The 23,848-nt window shown below is 38.1% G+C and overlaps 1 protein-coding gene across 1 annotated transcript in view; it reads right to left on the reverse strand.

The window, feature by feature from the left end:
• The window catches only part of SORT1 (sortilin 1), a 34,953-nt gene extending 11,958 nt beyond the window's left edge, over nt 1-22,995 (reverse strand). The window contains exons 1-8 of the mRNA XM_044675934.1: nt 22,949-22,995; nt 17,542-17,644; nt 16,783-16,947; nt 13,587-13,660; nt 8,035-8,084; nt 5,067-5,197; nt 1,996-2,140; nt 1,181-1,336 (exon numbers count right to left, since the gene is read on the reverse strand). Of these exons, the coding sequence (XP_044531869.1) occupies nt 1,181-1,336; nt 1,996-2,140; nt 5,067-5,197; nt 8,035-8,084; nt 13,587-13,660; nt 16,783-16,947; nt 17,542-17,644; nt 22,949-22,980 (856 nt within the window). The 5' untranslated portion in view covers nt 22,981-22,995. The remainder of the gene's footprint in view (nt 1-1,180; nt 1,337-1,995; nt 2,141-5,066; nt 5,198-8,034; nt 8,085-13,586; nt 13,661-16,782; nt 16,948-17,541; nt 17,645-22,948) is intronic.
• Between the last annotated feature and the right edge of the window lie 853 nt (nt 22,996-23,848).

Genomic DNA, 23,848 nt, shown 5'->3' on the forward strand with positions numbered 1-23,848 from the left:
TATCTTCTGGCCAAACCAGTCAACCTGGAACTCTTCAAACACACCGAGGGATTTCTGTGAAGTCAGTCCCCATTCACCTCCGTTTATGAGAATCCTCTGGAACACACCTCAGGAGCTTTTCATAATCTCCCAGTGACCATTGCCACTCATCAAAATGAATGACTGTCCATATTTTATATTTACTTATATGTGTACATGTTGTTTCTTCCAATACAATTTTAAGCTCTTTAAAGGCAGTTCCATTTTATTTTTGTCTTTGTACCCTGAGTGTCAACCATTGTGCTTGGCAAATATCAAATGCCTAATAACTTGATTGACTCTATTCCCTAGTTTTTAGTTTTACAATATACAAATTTGTAAGTTGAAGGAATATTGGATTTTTTTTAAACCCCTACCTTCCTTCTTAGAATCAACACTTTATATTGGTTCTAAGGCAGAAAAGCAGTAAGGGATAGGCAATGGGGGTTGTGACTTGCCCAGGGTCACACAGCTGGGAAGTATCTGAGGCCAGATTTGAACCCAGGACCTTCCATCTCTAGGCCTGGCTCTCAATCTGCTGAGCCGCCTAGCTGCTCTGGACCATAAGATTTAAAATAAACCAACATCTTTGGGATACTGCTATTGTTTCTCTACCATCCCTCGGTCATCTTCAAAGACATGATGGGGTTAGGCTGGTTTGGCCTGAGGGCCTAGAGCTGTGTTGGCAGACCTATTGCATACATGGCAGAGAGGCTGCTTCCTTCCACCTCTCCACCATGCCCGAGGACATTTTTCATATCTCCCATCCCTCTGCCCAGCAGCCCAATGGGAGCACTTCCTCCCTCCCCTGTTTGGGGCATGGCAGGGGGCTCATATGCAGTGTGAATGTTGCAGTTTGGGCACTTGGGCTCTAAAAGGTTCACCATCACTAGCCTAGAGGATCCCGATGTGACAACCACAGCCAAACCCCTTGTTTGGCCAGCTCTCTATCCACTTACAACTCACCTAAACCTCTTCTTCACAACCCACTTCAAACAGAGGGTGTGGTGACTGGGGAGGAAAGACTTCTAAGTCTGAATTAAGGACAAGACTTCACCATTTATCATACCTTCTTAATTCTTATATCAGGGGGGTTTAAGAACAAGGCATAGAAAGCCTTGGCTTTTAGTGAACACAGAAAGGTGCCAAGCAGATAACCCACCTTCTGAGAGGACGCTGGTCATGTAAACCCCTCGGAGGGAGGTCACATTGGTGAAGTCTGTGTCCCCTCCTGTTGTAGTATAAAGATGTCGCTCCAGTGATTTTGAATAAACGATGCCTCGATCATCTGAGGTATAGATTGTGCCAAATCCAGTATCTGAAACAAACAGAAACAACTCTTATAAGGAAATGATCAGAGAAAACATATCATTGCCTGCAAACACTAGAGGATTCATCCTTCTCATCTGATGCAGAAGCAGAACAGTGACAATGAAAGCTTAATGCTCACAAAATTTTGACGCATTCCGTTTCATCAGGTACCATGTGAAAAAACTGCAAAACAAACACACACATATTTGGTACCATCAAGTACCAGGCTTGGGAAGGAAGCTTCCTTCCCATCTCTAAACTTTTGTGTTCCCCAAGAAATGTACATACCTCAAGTACATTGTAGTGTCATATTGGGCGATCTTTAAAAGAGAAGCTGGTATGTTTCTCTGATGGGATATGAGTAGGAAAGAACGATCAACACTTGAGGATCTGAGAGGCATTGTGGAGAGGGTCATGGACCAGGGCCTCAGAATTCAGACAAAAAGGGCTCAAGCCCCATTTCTGACACACAAAGGCAAATGACTTAACTCTTTTGGGATCCCAGACAATTCTCTAAGCCTAAGTTTCACAAAGAAGTTCCCAAGACCAATGAAATCCCAGGTCCATATACACTGTTTCTCTTGTCCCCCAAAGAACTTATAAAAAACTTTGTCTTTGAACAGAGATAATCATATACTGAAGGGCAAGCAATTAAAATGAGCTCACCCCCAGGTTCATCAACATGCATGAACACCATATCATCATTGGCTGCTAAAATAGAATAGAACTGTTCTTGTCCCACAGAAGGAAGCTGAGCCATACTCCAGGTCTCTCCTTCATCTACAGACACGTGAATCCTTCTTGTTGCACCCTGCAAAAAAGAGAAGCATTTGTTCTTGATCCCCACCCAAATGTGTGTGTGTGTGTGTGTGTGTGTGTGTGTGTACATATACATATATATTTACAGCCATACATTCAGATGAACAATGAATGGCCTAAGGGGGAAAATCAGCAGCCTTCTAGAAAGATGTCAAGTGGAACTATAGTAATGCAGTAATCCCACCATCATGGGGTTCATGTTTGGGAGAAGAAAACTTGGGGGTTTTGGTAAACTGTAGCTCCATATCAGTCAACAGTGTGACTGGCAGACAGAAATGCTACTGTGTAGAAGGCGGCAGGTCTTCTACTCTGGTCAGAGCCCATCTGGAGCACTGTGTTCAGTCGGGGGGGCCACGTTTTAGGAAGGCTTTTGACAAGCTGGAGAGCATCCAGAACAGGATGCCCAGGAGAGTGATGAGGGGTCCAAGGACTCTGAGGGTGAAACCCAATCAAACACTTCTAATCCCCCACTCTTTGGCTAGCAAGCACCTCACTCCCTCTTCTTCTAATACCTGTGATCTGGAGCCCAAACCCAAGGCCACATTGATGTCTCTCACTACTACTCCTTGCCTTTTCACTCCCATTCATCTCAGCCCTGCCCCAATGGCGACCCCTCTCTACTCTGCCTTCTCTTTCATTGTGGCCTTTCTAGCTCCCCTTCTATTGTTAACATTCTTTCCTTTGTCTTAGACTGTGTCTTCTCACACTACGTCCACCTTCAGGGGTCAGGTTTCTATGAATACAAGAAAATGAGGCATCTGGTTCCCCTCTCCAGTGCCAAGTATATTTTCTCTGAGCCCCAACATCCTGGGCCAGAAGGAGCAGACACATGCTGAGCTCCTCACGCCACTGCCATCATACTCAGCAAGCTTCCCTTTGCTGAGAAGCCCAGGATGTGCCCTTCTACACACCCTGTTGAGATCTTCACTACAGTAATGCTCCAGCCCCTGGGGGACACTCCCCCTCCCTTCCCAAGTCTAGCCCCTTGGGCAGTCTTCCTCTCTTCCTCAAATCCTTTCACACTTGGGGATTTCATCATACATGCTGAGGTCCCTTCAGTATGCTGGCATTTGAGTTCTGCTTCCTCATCCTCACTGGCCAGTACCAATGCAACTCTTATTGTAGCCTGTGAATGCTTTTACCTGGACAACTCTGAAATTCCTCCTGACTGTGCTGCCCTCTTCTGTGCCACGCTCAGGCTTCATTTCTCCTATACACTGTCCACACTAATACCTTCAACTACTCTCTGTCTCAGTGTTCCGGCCCGAGTTCTTCCCTTTGAAATCTTTACTCTTAAAAGACAGTAAGACCAAAGAGACACATCTTTTGCCTTCTACACCCCACCCCAACCAAGTCCCTTGTCTCTTGCCCTACATTTACTCATTCTATACCAAATCCTGAATTTCTTTCACTGTGTGATTTGTTAATTCCTACTCTGTTAGGAATTATACCCTAATACCTACTCAGCTGAATACCCCTAGAAGAAGTCACAGTCATTATGACTGGATTTCCAATCAATTTGTTATCTAAATTCAACAGGGCAGGGGGCAGCTGGGTAGCTCAGTGGATTGAGAGCCAGGCCTAGAGACGGGAGGTCCTAGGTTCAAATCTAGCCTCAGACACTTCCCAGCTGTGTGACCCTGGGCAAGTCACTTGACCCCCATTGCCTACCCTTACCACTCTTCCACTATAAGTCGATACACAGAAGTTAAGGGTTTAAAAAATTAAAAAAAATAAAAATAAAAAAATAAAAAAATAAATTCAACAGGGCCCTCAGTGCTGTTTGGTAAGCAAATCTACCCATGATTGACCATAATACTTCTTAAAGTGGCTTTTCCAAACCTCTCATTTCATCAAAAGCCTTCTGCACAGTTCTGCCTTCCCTCTCTCTCAACAAAGATAGTAATTAAAAAAACCTAACTGTAAATTACCTTAAAGAAAGACCAAACTTTATTTTTTCTTTGGATATCTCACCAGGGGCCTATTTAAAAAAAAAAAACAAACGACCTTCCTTTCCCCACTTTCTCATTGGAAAAAACAAAGAAATAAAAATGGGACATATCTCCATTTTGAGAAACTTGAACTTGAGATCCAGAACTCAGTAATTAGGGAAGCTCCAAGTTCAGAAAAGCTGCCTAACTATAGAAGCTGCTAACAGAAATTAAAAGCAAAGGGTAGGAATATTCTTGAGTTAAGAGATAGGAAGTCATTAATACCTGTGTTTCAATAAAGATCTTGGAGTAGACATTTGTTCATTTGTTCCCTTACACAACAAACATTAATTATTTATGAGGTACAAATGGGACAGCAAATGAGAATAAGTCCTTAAGGCAGATGAATAGTTTAAGGTAAGCATTAATTAAATCAAATAAACTAACATATGGAAAGCATTTTGAAAACCTTAAAGTGCTATCTATGTAAATGGTGGCTATTATTAGCTGACAAATAATAGCAAGTTTAGGGATAAGAGTAGTAATTCATATTCAGGTGTTGAATTTTTTTGAACCTTTCTCCAAATTTTATTCTGCTTTGAAAATAGAATCTAGAGATCAAAATACATGTTGTTTTGTGTAACAAAATGATTTCTCATTTTTGTAGGTAACAAACTGTATACACATACACACACACACACACACACACACACACACGCTATTTTTAGTTATGTACATTTGAAGAATATTGGCCTTATACTTTGTAAAACGACACTGCAACTGACTAGGTAGCAGTTTATCTAAAGTGCAAGTATAGGATCTAGGAAAAATTAAACCCTAAAAGCCTTTTCTTTTGACTCAACCTTTTAAATGATCTTGGATGTAAATGGGACAAGGAAATGTCAACCTTAAACAGAAAGTTTTCTAGATCACATTTGCAATATGGCAGAGCTCAAGAATGAAGGAGGGGTGTGGGGGGAGACCTACTTTATCAGCCATCACTGAAGCAAAGAGGAATCGTCCTCCCAAGCCAAAAGAATAGATTTTTACTCCAATGGTCTTGATGCTTTTGCCAAAGTCAGAGGTTCTTCTTAATTCCAATACTCCAAGGTCAGCTTCTTAAAGAAAGCAAAATGTGAATTAACATTCTTGCATGATGACACATTTAAGGGGTTTTGAATTCTTACAGGAAACAATATATAGTACAAAATAACTGTTACTGGGCTGCTCCAAGCTTTAGACATAGCTACAGAACTCCTACCCTGGATAGCTATTAATTGTTCAAGTGACCATACTCACCAGATGGGAAGGGCATTTCATATGTGCTTATTTTTATTCAGAAATGTTTTATATTTGTCATATAAAAGTACCTTGTACACAATAATGTACTGTTGATGGAGTTGTTGACTAGTTATCAAATGGTCCAACCTTTCTGGAAAACAATTTGGAACTGTACTGAAGACTTCCTTAAACTATACAAACTTTTTGTCTCAGCAATACTACTAATGAGACCTGGCCCTTAAGTAGATCAAATATAGAAAACTCACCCATATAAAAAATATTTATAGTAGTACTCGTAGTAGCAAAGGACTCAAAGGAAAGCAGACGCCTATCTATTAGGGAAAGGTTGAATAAACTGTAGTAAATCAGTGCAATGGAATAATACTGTAGCCAGATAAAATGAAGTGAGCAGCTAGGTGGCATAGTAAATAGAGCGCTAAGACTAGAGTCAAGAAGACCTGAGTTCAAATCTGGTTTCAGATACTTAGTAGTATCTCTGTGACCCTGGGCAAGTCACTTCAGCATTTGCCTCAGTTTCCTCATCTATAAAATGGGCTGGGGAAGTAAATGGCAAACTATTCCACTATTTTTGACAAAAAAATCCCATCTGGGATCACGAAGAGTGAGACATGACTGAACAACAACAAAGAAATGAAGAATAGTTAAGAACTAGGAAGAATTTGGGATAACTTGTATAAAGTGATGTAGAATCAAGAGAACTATTTACATGATAACTATAATAATGACCACAAAGAAAGACTTCAGAATTTGGATTAAGGCCATGTTCCAAAAGGACTTCAGAGGACTAATGGCAAAGTGTGGAAGGAAGCATACGTCTCAGATGGCACCAGTGTGTTTCTTTGCTTTGCTAGGCTTTACATTTGCTACTAAGGATGGAAGTGGTTTAAAGGGGAAGTCGTTCCTTTGGGAAATGATCTGATGTAAAAGTAGAAAAAAAGTACTTAAAAACAAAACAAGTACCCTGTCCTTTAGTGTTAGCCACAAAGTCTGGCTTCTGTTTTTGAAACAAGACAAATATGAAGAGAAAAGTAGACCAAAATCACTTTGAAGTTTTACCTCCCAAACCCAGCAAACTGGCAGAGGTGTCAAAAGGTGGAACTGTCAGAGATGGAGTGACTGGCGAAAGAAGGGCAGGCCAGCTTGTGGCTGGTGAAGCTGAGCATTAGTCTAACCACTGCAAAGTGATTTCAAGGGCTGTTTTCTCACCCTAGTATTCCCTGGCTAGTCATGCGTTCTAAGGAGCTCAGCAAAAGAACTTCACTTCCACCAGCTTAACAAGTCATGGTGGGTATGTACATGCGTGTAATGAAGCCTTCCTGACCTTAAAAGCAATGCCTATGAAGAGTCATTGTGGGGAGCCTGAAGTGACTTTACATTTAGTAAGGAAAATCAGCAGAACTAAGAACCAAATAGACAATGGCTGCAACAATACACATAAAAAGAACACAATAAGTAACGATGATGACCTATAAAAGAGAAATGGCCCTAACAAACAGACAATGAGTCTCTTTCCCTTTTTTACAGAGGAAGGAGACTACAGGTGTGGAATTTCATCTATATTACCAGATTTAGTAGATGAGGACAGCTATTTTTGCTTAAATTGGTTTTTCTTTTCTTTAAAAAAAATTTTTTTTGTTACATGGAGGAGAGGACAAAAGGAACATATCTGGAAAAGAAGGATTCATAAAAAAATCAAGAAAAATATTAAAAAAGAAAACTATATTTTTACAAAACTATAAAAATATTCTTTCATATAATTCAACTTGCTCTTATTAATAAATATAGAAGATAGGGCAGCTAAGTGAACTGCCTAGCTGTGTGACCCTGGGCAAGTCACTTAACTAAGCTCCCATTGCCTAGTCTAGTGATGGTGAACCTTTTGGAGATCAAGTGCTCAAACTGCAAACTGCAGGGAGAGGAGGAAGGGAACAGCAGTGCCCTTCATCTCTTTGGCTTTCTAGTAATAAACTCTGGCAAATTCTGTGCTGGGGTGACGGTGGGCCACGCCCATGGAGAGGGCTCTAAATGCACTGGCACTTGTGCTATAGGTTTGTCAACATGGGCTTAGCCGTTATTTCTCTTCTTTTTTGGAACCAATACTTAAACATTAAATCTAAAATGGAAGGTAAGGATTAAATAAGTACTGAAAATACTAAACATCTGATTTAAATGTTTCCAAAAACAACAAAAAATTATCTAGTCTATGTGTCATAATAAAACGTGTTTTAACTATCCCAGAAATTTTGATTTAAGATCTTCTAATATATTAAACAGAGATTTCACCTCAATTTATTTGTGATAAAATTCTTGTCTGTAACATGGGAAACCTAGTTTACATCCTGGCCAATACAACTTTCTTTTTGGTGCCCAGTACCAAATGCAAATGCATTTTGTTAAACGGATTCAGGGTTTCTTCCAAGTTTTGTTCTCCTATGGTCCAAACAGTTCTCACTGGGCAACAGTATCACAGAGATCAGCTAGTCCAACTTCATTATTTAACTGATGAGGAAACTAAGGTCCAGGCAAGTTAAATGATTTAGTCAAGGTTACACAACTAGGTAGTAAAAGGATGAGAACTTAGGTCTCCTGAGTTAAGCACTTCACAGCATGCAGTCTATTCTGATCCTATTTTCCAGAAATGAAATATACTTACTGCAGGAGCCATTCACATAGGTAGTGAAGAAGATGGTGTTTTGTGATCCCCTAAAACAAGGCAAAGACAGAAAAATATTGCAGTTCAAATTTTCTGCCCACGTTGTCTGATTGCAGTTAAGTTTTGTTTATTTTATAAACAAGCTGAGTTTAACAGGTTCTATCTCTCAAAGCCACCTCCTCAACTGTTTTTCCCAGCCTTCTTACCAATGTGACCTTGAGCAAGTCACTTAACAATTCAGGTCCTTAATCTCCTCATCTGTAAAATGGGGGAGTTTGGACATACTTTTAAGGTTCCTTCAACTCTAAAATCAGAAATAAAACATGAAGTCAAGAAGACTTGAGCCCCTGAGCTGGAATTCTGCCTTAAATATGTATTAGTTGTGTGACCCAGTTTCCTTAACTGTAAGAAAGGGCTTGAACCTGAAGATCTCTTCCAACTCTAAATCAAGGATCCTATGATGCACACATCTTCCTGATTCATTCAAAAACTAATCATTTGGGAACAATCATAAAATGGTCCTAACTTACCTATCCAATTAAATAACAGATATAAATAATTTTCTAAATCTTAAAAAGGATCTGTGATTTTATTAATTTGGGAGGGGGGTTCTTTTCATCAAAGCAATTCTAAGACAGTAGATACATTCTTGGGAGATGCCTGAGGCACATGAACATTAAATAACTTGTCCAGTGATTCACAACTAAACAAGTAGGAGGGATATGATTTGAACCCAGGTTTCTAAACTCCAAGACTAGTACCCACTATGCATATAGGATTGCCTCTATTTTTGAACCTTAAAGATATTAATAGACTGAAGATATTATTCAGCTTTATCTCTTATTTCTCTCTCTCAGGAAACCTCTTTTCTAGTCAAATTTAAGCAATTCACTTTAGCTGGCATCCCTTTTTTGTTTATTCATTTCCCTTCTCTATAAATGTCCTCTCCTAAGCATCAAAATCTTATTTACTCAACAGTTCAAATCTATCTGTTCCATAAATGTTTCCTTGATCATCTGATGGAACATAAGAACATTCTTTTTTTTTTTTAAACCCTTATCTTCCATCTTGGAGTCAATAGTGTGTATTGGCTCCAAGGCAGAAGAGTGGTAAGGGTAGGCAATGGGGGTTAAGTGACTTGCCGAAGGTCACATAGCTGGGAAGTGTCTTGAGGCCAGATTTGAACCTAGGACCTCCCATCTCTAGGCCTGGCTCTCAATACACTGAACTACCCAGCTGCCCCTATAAGAACATTCTTAAGAGTAAGATTGTTTCATTTTCACTCTGTATTTCCAGAGCTTAGCAGCTTCTTTCCATATTCTTGTATGTTCCCTCCCCAACAATACTAAGTTGAACATGCTCTCCAGGTGGTAGGTGACACTCTTTTGTACCCGTCACACCCCATATAGACTCATGACCATACTTAGGCCTCAAAAAAGATATGTTAAATTTTTAATCTTAAAACAAGTGGGTCTGTGAGGGGCCCATGATCAAGTGATTCTTCTTTTGCAAAGGCGAGTGTCACAGGACATAAATGCTCAAGATTAGTAATGCTGAACGTGAGTCCAATGTATCTAATTAGAAAGGTGAAAATTTAGAAGAATCTGGAAGTTAGTCAGTGCTGAAATACTTTTGAATTTTTAAGTAGGATAGTCTGCCTGGGGAGCTATTGAGATTATCTAGAGGAAATGCAAGGTCATACTTGCTTAAATTAAAAAAAATCACATCTATCAAAATATCAGGATACAAAATGTACCCCCAAAACATTCAGGGACCACCATTCATCATATGATAATTATGAGCAGTGAGATCTGTCTTTTTAAAGTATTCCAGTGAAACAAAGACTTCTGCCACTGGTACACACTGACAACCCTACTTCAACAAAAGCTTACCCATGTAAAGGGATAAACAAACATTTTAAGTAGTGGATCTCTGAATAAGGCCTTTGTAATTAATGAATCACTGAAAACTGCATTTTAATGTTCAAAGGGGCTGTCCTTTCTGTATTTAAACCCTGTGCTGCAAGATTTAGAAGAGTAGGTGCAAATAGGTAGCACAGTGGATAGAACACCAGGCCTGGAATTGGGAGGATCTGGGTTCAAATCTGAGCTTCAGACACTCTTTAGCTGCCCCAGGCACTTAGAATTGATATTTAGAGGGGGGCAGCTGGGTAGCTTAGTGGATTGAGAGTCAGGCCTCTCAGGGAGGTCCTAGGTTCAAATCCGGCCTCAGACACTTCCCAGCTGTGTGACCCTGGCCAAGTCACTTGACCCCCATTGCCCACCCTTACCACTCTTCTACCAAGGAGCCAATACACAGAAGTTAAGGGTTAAAAAAAAAGAATTGATATTTAGAAGGTAAGGGTTCAGAAAAAAAATTAGTAGAATTGCTCATTAACATGTAGTGCTAATGCAATTTCAATCTAAGGCTTTGGCCAATTACTTAGAGCATCAGTTTATAGGTGTAATACTGAAATTCAGCTGTCCACTTAGAGATGACCATAGAAAAAAGAGTGTTAGAGCTGAACCTGTCTGCTTGGATATAAAAAAGCTACAAAATTTCTATCAGATAAAACTAATTAGTAAGCACTAACAAGGGAAGCTAGGTGGCACAGTAGATAGAGCATTGTGCTTAGAATCAGGAAGATCTAAGTTCAAGACCAATCTTAAGACACTTAATAGCTGTGTGATACTGGGCAAGTCACTTAACACTATTTGCCCCACCTTTCTTCATCTGTAAAATGAGTTGGAGAAAGAAATGGCAAACCATTCCAGAATCTTTGCCAAGAAAATCCCAAATGGGATCATGAGGAGTTAGGCATGATTGAAACAACTGAACAACAAATACTGACAAAAAGTAAATGTTATGAAAAGGAAAAGACAAGAAACTGAGGGGAAAAAAACATTTGTGACAATCATAGCTGACAAAAATCTGACATCTCAACTCTAAAGAACCAAGAATACAAATCTGTAATTTCTATTCTCCAAAGGAAAAATGATCAAAGGGCAAATTTTGAAGATGGAAATGTTTAAAAACACACAAAAAATGGTCTAACTCCATGATAATCATGTAAATGTTAAATTAAAACAGCTTTAGGATCCCATCCCATATTCCTAAATTGGCAAAATAACAAAAAAAATTTGCGAGCAGGTCCAGGGAAATAGGTGCTCTACTACATTCTTGGTAGGGCTCTAAATTGATGCAGGATTTAAGACATAAGCAATTTGGTTAGAGTGACCAAAGGTACAAAAACTGATCATAAGATTATCATATTATTATCATGTCATGTTTTAAAGGGGGAAAATGCCTAACTGTATATTCATGGCAACTTTATTTGGAAAGAGAAAAATGGGAAACAGAGTAGTCTAAGCACTGGGGCATGTGGCACATCAATGTCAATGAAATACTTTAAGGCCTAAAGGATTTAGAATTTTGGTAGTGTGGGCACTATCCTCATTGACAAAGATTGCAATCTTTACATAACTCAATAGATGGTGTTTGATAGTTGTTGATTTCAAGTACTTCAAAAAGTTATAAAAATGATAAATATAAAATAGATTTTAAAAATTAGGAAAGACATACAAAATTATACAAAGAGAGAATGAGAAAATATACATTTACAATGACTATTCAAAGTCAGTAATAAAATTTTATGAATGTACAAATAGAAGTAAAAAAAAAACAGCAAACCAGTAGTGGTTTATTCAAAATTTCTGTTAAATACATTTTCTATTTTCATCAAAATGTTGAGTTTGCATTTTGTGGTTATATTCCACATTCTATTTATTTGTATTTGTTGCTTAGACAAGGCTTATAATATAATATATAATAAATTTAACCACAAAAATACAATGAAAAAGAAGCAAGCAGCTATCATCAGTGGCATTTAAACAAGTTTGGAATACTGAACTCTGTGATTTTAAAGATTAGGAATAAGCAAGAGTGTCAGAGATTCATCCAAATATACCCTGTACATCTGATTTATCTTGAAGGGATAATCTTGAATGTGTGTACACTAATTCTTACTTAGCATCATGAAGGAATCTGATGGACTAATGAGTGTATTTTCCAGGTAACTGAAGTTCATACCAAAGTCTTTTATGTTTATGCTTAATTGAAATCTTACTAAAATGTATTAATACATATCCTTGTCTTCTAAAATAGACAGAAAATATCTTCTATTGGCAAGTTCAATTCTTGTGTCATGTTTCAAAAATTCTGATGGTTTTCCTGGTTTCTGAGTTGTATAGAGCTATATTTTTTCAGTTCAGTTGCTTTTTTTCTGTCTCTTAAGATATATAACAGTTATTGTATTTTCCTATTGTCAGTAGTCTTGCTCATTCTCTCCTAACCTTCTGTGGGCTAGAAAATCTGATAACTAAATTTAGAAGAATTGGGTATAAACAGTTGTAGCAAGATCCTGAAGGTTCTCCTGCCAGAGAATCACAAAGTTAAAAAAAAGACCAGACTCGAATATAAACTCATTTGATAGATGAGAAATTTGAGGGCTAGAGAGAGATTAAATGATGTAAGATTCAAAGAACTGAAAGGAGTCCTAGGTGTCTAGTCCAATACTTTAAACTTAATCCAATTTTCCCTTACTTTACAGATGAGGAAACTGAGGTTCCCCAAATAAAAAGTCATTTGCTCAAGGTTCCATAGTATGTGAGTGGCAGAACTATAATTAGAAACCAAGGTCTCCTGAATCCCTGTTGGATGCTCTTTTAATTTGATCAGTTATGAGTAATGAAACATACTTTAGTGTCTAGGGGATGGGCATCTTTTGTGAAGATTAGGTTTAATAGGAAATTACCTTTGAAAAATCTTTTTAATTGTACTGAAAGCACAGTGGTATAGTATCTTCACATACTTATAGCTAGAAGAGACAGACCAGTCTCTTGAAAAGGCAGTTTATATATCAGAAGCCAGTTTTATGTGAGGTAGTTATTATTTAATTTTTCACAATCCCCAATTAAGTAGCACAAATAGGAAGCAATATTTCTACTTGAATAGAATAGGTAAAGAAAAGCCTGGCAGGAACACTGATGATTATAGAAAAGATGCTCTTAAAGGGGCTATTTTACATAGATTGATCCCATGACCACCTGACTTTCTGCTTCCTGTTTCATCACAAAGGAAGAGAGCTGACAACGTCAAAGGGAATATAGCAGGCTCCTTCACTGATGAGGAATGTTAAGAAGGCTGACCAAGGTTGTCTATCTTACTAGTTTTACCAGTCCAAGTAGAATGAATGGGCTATGTGTAGGTGTGGTGAAGAAGAGGCTCCAGCATCACTCTCAGTGGTCTGAGGAACACCAGCAACGGAGACTGACCACACAGTGATTGATGACTTAGACTTTACGATCACAGACTCAAGGAGGGGAATAGCTTATTCTCTGCTGCACGAGTCAAAAAAAGTCTAGTGGCTCTAAACAGACTATAAGCTCCATCCAAAGGATGAGTTAAGGTTATATGACATTTCTGTTATCTTACACACACAGAATCCTGTGTCAGGAAAAGCAGACAGATATCATCCTCAGTCAGTTACTCACCACTTGGCCAAACATACTGCTTTGTGGATTTCTTCCCATTTTCCCCCAAAGTTCCTCGACACCCACAGGCCATTCTGAAAGATGACAAATGACTGTTATACCAATCCAAGGTCTACCCTAGGTTGCTATCTGAATGCATGACCACTGGCCTGGGGCTAACAGGATTCTTGAGTTGTTTGGCTTCTCTTGTGCCTCTCAAGGTCTGAACCACCAACCCCAGACTGAATGTCTTCAGTACCTCCAGCTTTTCTTTTCTTTTTTTTTTTTTTTTTCTGCCCTCCTTTCCTCTATTTCCAAATCATTAACTGGGGTGAGTTTCTGTTTCTCAGAGTTTGAATATAACACTATCTATATTTGAAATATTCTCTCAGTGCAGGATTCACCAAGCATTTATTAAGCACCTGTTGTGTTATATACTGGGAATATAAACACAAAAATGAGACTACCTTCGAGGAATTTTGATCTTACCTGGGTGGGTGAGTAGGGAAAGAACAGAATAGAAAAGCAATTATTAAGCACCATGTGCCAAATGCCATGTTAAGTAATGGGGACACTTACAAATATACCAGTCCCTGCTCACAGGGAGCTTCTAATGAAGGGAAATAATACATATCTAGAGGAGGCTTCATCTGCAGGGCAAATGGAAAGGCCCAATTAGTCCATAGGGTTGCACGGCAGGGAGGATGACAAAGCCCACAAGTCTTTAGGGTGCCAGACCCTAAGGTCAGATGACAAACATACTAGACTTAGTACAGAATACTGAGGAGGGAGTAAGAACTATGAATTTGGGATAAATAGGGGGTGGAAATCAGGGAAGGACTGACACCAGAGTAGTTAACACCGAGTTCAGCCTTGAAGGAAAACAAGGCTTTTGAGGCTTGAAGAAAATGTAGTAGAGGTATGAGGGATAAACATCTAGGGAGGTGGTAAACTAAAACTAGGAATGTAAGTGGGAGACAGGTTTGGGGATCCTGATGTGCCATGCTAAGGAGTTTGTATTTTATATTTCCAGTTAAGGAAAAACTCTAGGGTTTTGAGCTGGGCAGTGGGTGATGGGGTCAGACCTGGGCCACAGGAAGATGATTCTGGCAGATGTGGAGAATCAATCAGATAGGAGTGATGACAAGAAGGGAGATCAGTGAGGAAGTTGTCACAGTAAGAAAGAGATAAGAAATAAGGAAAGTCTGAGCTAGGGTAGTTACTGAGAAAGGGACAAAGATAGGAAAGATGCAGAATCCACAAGATTGGGCAACTGATCAGAATCAAGAATGACTCAGAGGCATTTACCTGGTGTTGGATAGGCTGGAGGAGTGCATATTTAAGGAAGAAGAAAATTGAATTTGGTTTTGAATGTGTCAACTTTGAGATACTTGCCCGAGGTGGACCTGTCCAGCATGCAGCTGGGGATTTGCAACTTGAGTTGAGGGAAGATCTTAAGAGTGTGTTATATAGATATAGACAGAGATAACTGAACTCATAGGAACTAATGAGATCCCCTAGAGAGAGTGGCAAACAAAGGTGAAGGAAGTCATGCAACTGGGCCAACTGAGTCCCAAACCAATTCTTTCTTCAAGTCTTTTTTCTGTTCCTCAGCTGCTGGGAGAAGAGAGGGCTCTCATCCCCATTCCCTTCTTTATACTGTGTAGTCTCAGTTTCTGATGAAGAGGTGACCTTTCTCCTTGCCAGCCCTTCTCCTCACCTTTATATAGCCCACAATCACTTATCCTCCCTTTCTAATCTTTAATCTCTTACTCAATATTGGCTCCCTCCTTCTCTGCTACCTATAACATGTCCAAGTCTCCCCCATCCCTAGGAAAGTTGGTTACTGTTACTGCCTGAACTTCTTGCTCTTGCTCCTTTGGTCTCTTCGTCCTCCTCTTCACAAAATTGTTCCTTCTAGGTCTCATTTGCTGGACCATCCCACTCCTTGTTCTGCATGTACCCAAGGCTTTATCCTGGGTTCTTAGACTCTCAGTGACTTTACTGGCTTAAATGGAGTCTTGGGTTCAACTCCAGGATCTCAGGAGCGCAACACTCTATCACTAACTATTAGACATTTTGACCTAGATGTTCTGTTAGCATCTCAAACTTAACATGGTACAGAGTTGCCAAAGTGATTTTTTCTAAAGCACACATCCGACCATCTTACTCTCTTGGTCAATAAATTCTAGTAGCTCTCCATTATCACTATGATCAAATACAAACTGAATTTAAAGCTCTTCACAACTGGGCCCCAACCTACCTTTCCAGCTTTATTATCCATTATTGCCTCCCAAGTGTTTTACGCTGTAGCCAAAGTGGCCTCCCTGTCATTCTTCATACATAATACTCATATCTCTTGTCTTTCAGCCTTTGCCCTAGCTATATCCCATGTTTGACATATGCTTCCTCCTTCATATCTGCCTCTTGGAATTCCTAGTTTTCTAGAGCACTCAGTGCAAGTGCAATTTTTTAAATCAGTAGGTTTTAATTTGAAAGAAGTAAACGTATTAATTTTTTTTTGGATAACTATTTCAATAAAAATGATTTTCTATGAAATTCTATGTAGTCTATTTTATGTGTTTAAAAAAATCATACTGAGAATGGGTCCATAGGCTTCACCAGAAAGCCTGAGGAGGCCACAGCACAAACAAGGTGAAGAACCTCTGTTCCAGATGAAGTTTTTTCTGATTCCCTCCCACTGCTGGTGCCTTCCCTTTCATAAATTACCTTGCATTTACTTTGCATATACTTGTATGTACATGCTGTCTCCTCCTATAGAAAATAAACTCCTAGAAGGCAAGACTATCTCATTTCTGTCTGTTTCTCCAAAGGTGGCATATATAAAACCTGGCAGATAACAGGTACTTAATAAATGCTTGATTGAATGAAAAGGTAATTGCTTTGTTAATGAAACAATACTGACAAGAATTTGACAATAAATGTCATATTTACTTTGGAAAGTTTTAAAAACCCCTTTTGTCATGACATATTCTAAAACACAGTTTAAGCGACATCTTTATTTTCTTTCCTGGATAAGAGGAAATGTTACTCAGTAACTGTGTCCTTCATAAGAAAGAAAGGTAGAACTACCTATTTCAGACCCCCAGGTGTCAGTGGTGGGAAGTTCAGCATGAAAGCAATTCTCAAATACAGAAAATTCTTTTCAGTTTATCTAGTTTAAGACCATAAACATGTAAGACTTGGCTGGACTTACTTCTGAGCTGACAACCAAAAGGTAGTCAGAATTCTGGGGGTTATAGGTCATCTGAGTCAGAGGGTGAAAAGGCAGATCTGTCTGAACAAAATTCTTTGCAAAATCAGATGACCTAAAAATTCTTCCTCCATGACTTCCTCCAGACACATCCCCTGTCAAAATCACCTGAATGAGAAAATGAATCATTAGATCAGGATAAAATGTGCTGACAAAAGAAGAACCTCCAGCAGAGTTTAGATAATAAGAACAATCTGACTTCACAAGCATCAGAAACATCTTGCAACAGATTAAAACAAATATGTTTGCTCCTTTATGTTCTTACAATATAATATGAATGGCATTCATTACAAACTTGAAACTATCTAGTACTACTTGGATGATTTCTAAGCATTCCATAAATGTGAACTAATTTATGTCAATCTTCAATTGTATTCTCACTACATGAGTTTATGTGGTGATACCAACTTATAGTCAAAACTGCCTTGTAATAAAAGTCTTTTGGTACTTCAATAATTAAACTCAGTTGGATGGAATTTCATCCAAGACACTGTCTTCTTTATTCTGAAACCAACTACAAAGAATTATAGTGAGGTTCAACTGTATCCATATGGAATTAAACACACTATAAAATTAGACATTTTACTCTTCATATAAAAGTTTACAGCTGTTAATTAATGGATTTCTATAATAACTAAGTTTGCCACCCTAGGCAGAGTTTATAAGGTACACACTTTAATATTAGAGAGCAAAGACTCGAACCTTCCCAGAGTTTTCAGGTCCAATAGCCATTCCAAATTCTGTCCGAATGAAAGTGTTATTGATGAGATTTGTGATATCCTTAAAGTTCTTTCCATAATCCTCACTGAATGAAAAGGAAAAAGTTGGAGAGAAAACGAAATCATTTAGAATACAGCACCTCGAAAGATGAATATATGTAATATAAGTCATAGGAAAGTTTCTTTTCCCCCACAAAGTCTTTTCAAAGGCTTTTATAATTCTATAATACAGAAAGAATATAATTAGAAAAAAGTTTTTCGTGTTAACCTTGGAAATACTTAAAAATATTAAGATATCCATTTTGACAATACTCCTAGGAAGCACAGAAAATAAAAATCTAGTGGGTGACCATATACAAATCACCTAACCCTGCTAAGCTTCCAGTGTAAAATGGGAAGGTAACTACTTGTTCAGAATGTTATGATGGAAGTAATTTGAAAACCCTGAAAAGCAGCAGTAAAGGTAATTATTTTTATTAATACCACTACCACCTCAGTCCAAGTCTTGCTATAGAAACCTGAATCACTAATTTTCATAGAACTTAAACTTTCAGTAGAAAGTTTAGACTCTAGCCAATGGACAACTAATCTGTAACTAAGCAGTCTTCAATGACCCTAGGCCCAAAAATAAATATTCCATGAACATCACTGTAAGCAAAGAACTATAAAATAGTGCTATGAGACCTTAAAAATCTAGTTCAAGCCCCTAATTTTACAAATCAAGAAACTACAAAACAGAAAGTTGAGTCATTTGTTCAAGATCTAGTTTCTAACTAAATGGAAAATTTCAAATATAGAGCTTGATTTATGTGAAATCTTTTATTACAACCAGAGGTGGTGTTCTTCCTATGGAAGAACTATGAAAATATTGAATGGGGGAAAAATAGGTGTCTGTGAATTTATGTGGTTGATTTCTGACTTAAGCCACCATTCGACATCACTTATTAAGTGCCTGACACAGGCCTGAAGAGGAAGCCTCTTTAGTTTGATCAAGGCCAGGCCTTAGAATCTCAAAGACCTGTTCTGCTGTGTGTCGTTTGTGTGACAGTGGTTCCATCATTTAACCTTTTGGCACTCTAACAATTCTGAGACTGTAAGTTACAGATGGGCTGCTGATCTACTTCAAAGAGAGCAAGTTCCTACTATAGCTCACCATACTGATGAAATCACAGATATAGACCCCTCTTGGAAAGAAAAAGGGCTAGCTCCAGAAGATACAAAGACAAATATTGAATCATCCCTACCACCAAATTGCTTATCTTCTCATGGGTGGAAACTACCAGTCTACAAATGCACAGGACAGAAGATTATCTATACTTTCTCCCCCTTTCCTTTGGAGTAGATGGAAATCTGAAATTATCCTTATGTTGTATGGACAATAAAGACAAAATAAAAGGAGTTTGGAGAGGGAATAGGTCTTACTAACAGATCCCTATCTTATTCCTCTAGGGCTGTGACTCTAAGATCAGTATTATCTTTTAATTGCAGGCATATGAACAAGCAGAAATCCAGGGGTTAGTTTTTATGGGTTAAACAGCTTCTGGGTATTGTATAATGCAATCATTAACAGTCTTATGGCCTTACAATGGCAGTATTCAAACTAGTTTAAAAACTGTCCTCCTTTATGCCACACCTTAGAAAGCTCATTGAAATGTGCTTTAGGTCAGCCTGTTTCTTAAGAACTTGGCACAGCAAAAAGATATACCTGACCTTCAGAAAGGCAAAGAACAAAACAAAAAGCCTGGCACTTGAACCAGTTAACTGGAAAATAATGGATGAGGCGGAAGCCTGAAGTGTTGAATTTGGAATCTGAGAACCTGTGTTCAAATCCTGACTCAGCTCCTCACTCTACCTGTATGACCTTGGACAAGTGACATGAAGTTTTTAGGTTTCAATTTCTTATATGAGCATTTGAACTAAAAAACCTGCAAGGTCCCTTATAGCCTATGATACAATTAGAATTCAAAGTGACCTTGTTAAAGTAACAATGTATCTGAAAAACAATTTCTATTCAATCAGGAACAATGTATACTAAAAAATAATTTATGTGAAATCATGAATAAAGAGATGGGAAAGACTTGGTTGGGTCAACTGATATTCAAGCAGCAAATGAAGGATGTTTGTCTTTTCTTATGGTTGCATTTTTTTTTTGCTTCTTTTATTTTTAAAAGCACCCAAAGTGATGGAGAGAACAAAGAAGAAAAAACATAGAATCTCCCATTATGTTCTCTCCCTGGTTAGACCCAAGAATATGAGGTCCTGTTCCAGACTACAGAATCAAGGAGAGATATAAAAAACTTAAAAGAATTAGTCAAAGAAGTGGCAGGAAAATGAGTTCAGGCTGAGCTAGCTGTATATGAAAGTAATGAGATATTATTGTACAATAAAGAATGATTAACAAGAAAATTAAGGAAAATGGGAGGGTTTAGCACAATGGTCAGGATAAAGAGGTCAGAATTGGATAGACACTCTGACTATAACTTTGTAAGACAACATTAGTAACAAAATTGGATGGGGAGGAGAGAGTGGATATGCAGGGGGAAAAAAATCTAGAAAGGGCCATAGGAAGAAATGGAACATTTTTGTTAGAAACTATAAAATTATAAATTGTTTTTTAAAAAGAATGAGAAATGGGTAGGACAAGCTAACATGATAAAAATTACAATCTTACTTAATTTACCTATTCAGTGCCCCAAAACCCCATTTTTTTACAGAATTAGAAAAAATTATAACAAAGTTCATCTGGAAGAACAAAAGATCAAGAATATCAAGGAACTAATGAAAAAAATGTGAAGGATGGAAGCCTAGCAGTACCAGATCTTATACTGTACTACAAAGCAGGGGTCATCAAAACAATATGGTACTGGCTAAGAGACAGAAGGTTGGATCAATGGAACAGACTTGGGGTAAATGACCTTAGCAAGCTAGTGTTTGATAAACCCAAAGATCCCAGTTTTGGGGACAAGAACCCACTATTTGACAGAAACTGCTGAGAAAATTAGAAAACAGTATGAGAAAAATTAGGTTTAGATCAACATCTCACACCTTATACCAAGATAAATTCAAAATGAGTAAATGACTTAAATATAAAGAGGGAAATTATAGGCAAATTAGGTGAACAAAGAATAGTATACCTGTCAGACCTATGGGAAAGTAAAAAATTTAAGACCAAGCAAGAGAGAGAGCATTACAAAATGCAAAATGAATAATTTCAATTATGTTACATTAAAAAGATTTTGTATAAACAAAACCAATGCAACCAAAATTAGAAGAGAAGCAACAAACTGGGAAAAAAGTTTTATAACAAAAATTTTTGACAAAGGTCTACTTTCTCAAATATATAAGAAACTAAGTAGAATTTACAAGAAATCAAGCCATTCCCAAATTGACAAATGGTTTTCAAAGAAATCAAAGCTAATAAATAAACTAATCAAATGATCAAATAAATAACTAATAAACTAATCAAAGCTAAATAAACACTTGAAAAAGTGTTCCAAATCCCCCCTGATTAGAGAAAGGCAAATCAAAACAACTCTGAGGTACCACCTCACACATAGCAGATTGGCCAATAAAGGATAATAATAAATGTTGGAGGGGATGTGGCAAAATTAGGATACTAAAGCATTGCTTGTGGAGTTGTGAATAGATACAACCATTCAGGAAGGCAATTTGGAATTATGCCCAAAGGGCTTTAAAAGCATGCTTGCCCTTTGATCCAGCAATATCATTGCTGGGTTTGTATCCCAAAGAGATAATAAAAAAAGGGTTTTACAAAAATATTCATAGCCACACTCTTTGTGGTGGCAAAAAATTGGAAAATGAGGGAGTATTCCTTTGATTGGGGAATGGCTGAACAAATTGTGGTATCTGATGGTGATGGAATACCATTGTGTTATAAGGATGGGAGGTTCTGAATTCAAATGTGACCTCAGATATTTCCAGCTGTGTGACTGGGCATAGTCATTAACCTCAACTGCCCAGCTCTTAACACTCTTCTGCCTAGGAATTGATACTTTAGTATTGAATTTAAGATAGAAGTTAAGGGTTTGGAGGAAAAAAAGAGCCCCTGGTTTGGGTCATGCTCTAACATTAAAGATTCTCTACAGCCCCAGAAGATTGCAATTGAGTTTTATATGGGACCTGCCACAGTTAATTATGGCTAGGACTTAAGGGAAATCTCAATGATTTTTTTAAGGATTCTTTGTCTGACATGGCCTCTAAAACAATTATGGGACTATATCTCTTTGATTCCTTAATAGGAGCTGGGACTGGCATTCATGGCTAAAAGGCAAATGCTTCTGTAACATGTTTAAGCTATGTGAATGTGAAACTCCCTATCCTCTTTTATGACTATAACACAAATAATATAGTTTGCTTTAATTGTAAGCATTAGCTAAGAAAAATACAGCTTAGGGAGGCATTAAATCTTGCTGACAGGCACCTTGACCTTAAGCCTGTAACCCAAAAGTTTCTATCAAGCCCACCATATTCTGCTGCACATACAACAGTCAGTCAGGAGGTGGAAAGCTGCTTTTGGGTGTCCCACATAAGACAGCTAGGAGAGTGCTAGGTACAATGACTTATGTCAGTCATCTGGCAGCTGACTCCTGACATTAATAGAAATTGTCAGCAAAAACAATCAGACCCTGACCCCTTATTGCAGAAGCGTTGGGAAGGTCAGTCATAATAATGATAGACATTAGTTACCACCCATAGGAATTATTTCTGTACTTTCCAGCTTATTCAGTACTTGTGTCATTAATTAAGACCTGCCCATGTGGAAGATTAATGTTCATCCTATTTTAATTTTAACTGGACTTTTTGTTTTTAATTTGATGCTGTGTCATCAGATTTATGTGAATAAAAAGAGGCCATCTCCTAAGACTCAGGGTCTTTGGTCTTGACCAGAGTCTGGCTTTATTGTGAGTCTGGCCCTCTCTCAATAAACCTATTTTTTATTGACTTGGAGACCTTGTTTCCCTTATTAGTGTTACTGCTAATAAATTTTCACCATAGCTAGAACACCTTTAGTAGGTTAAAACTGCTCCAAGACTTTTGGGGCCTACAAAAGCAGAAATCTAGATAAATCTCAAAATTTCATTCCTTAATATAAACATAGTGCATTAGGTTTTACACATATAGCACAATTCTTAGAGACACAAGACCTTCACAGTTTTGAACCTGACTCAAGCCCACCAATTCCCTTAGGATTAGTCTCCTTGGAAGGACTTCTTCCTTCTGAAGATATTAAATACACTCAGGCTGTCAGTGAGGTAACCAATATCATGATGGTAGGTGTGCAGACTCATGAAGCAGCCTGTTAGGTCCTTTTCAGTTGTAAGCCTGCCAATATTCAATATTCACTTCTTAAATACGCTTACAAGTCTCACCTTCGATAAAGCTTAGACTGCCCAAAAGTCATGATTACCAGTGGTACATGGAATGTAGTCAAGACTAGAATGACCTGGAGAGAAATAAAAGCAAGTTGTCACCAGTTGGTTCTGATAGATGTATTACGAAAATAAATCAGCTACTGGTAAATAATACATGCCAATCAATAAACTTCAAATTACTACCATGTCAAGAGCTACTCTGAGCCAAATATGGGACGTCACCAAAATTTAAGATGATTTTAAATCCAGCTTTTCCATATGAGAAATTGGAATTAATCACAGATTTTAAAATAGGTCCTATATTTCTTCAGGCTGCTGATAGGATGTATCACTGCTTTGATAGGGGCACTATTGCCAGCTAGATTGGGTAGTAATGAAGCCACTATACCTACAATGGGCACTAGGAGTGCTACAACTTTAGGATGGGCTTTAGACAGATTGGAAAGCCTTCTTGCTCCCAGTGTCTAACAATAATACCAATGTTGGAAAATCCCCACCATGCTCAAGATAGGGAAATCAAGCAGCATCTGATGATCAAGAGTGCAAATGGGTAGGAACAGCTACTCAGTAGAAGAAATTGAATAATAAGAACCTATTATAGGGAAGATGTGCCATACACATAGGGAATATGACAAATGGGACTAAGTTTCTGTCTTACCAGGTGCTCTGCCATTTTCCCCAGTGTCCACACTTCACTGGAGGTACCCCTCACATACTATTTGCCTTTCTGCCTACTTAGTCATTTTAAACAGTTTCCAGAAGACAATCAGTCTCAGATCTGTTGGTCATTGGTCTTGAGTTTGCTAAAGTCATTATCTTCCTGCTAAGGAATAAAGTAATGTCAAGATATATAATCAGTTCTTAAGAGGGCACTTTTGAAGTTGGAAATTTTATTTA

This window comes from Gracilinanus agilis, chromosome 4, assembly GCF_016433145.1.
Source record: "Gracilinanus agilis isolate LMUSP501 chromosome 4, AgileGrace, whole genome shotgun sequence".
Classification (NCBI taxonomy): Eukaryota; Metazoa; Chordata; class Mammalia; order Didelphimorphia; family Didelphidae; genus Gracilinanus; species Gracilinanus agilis.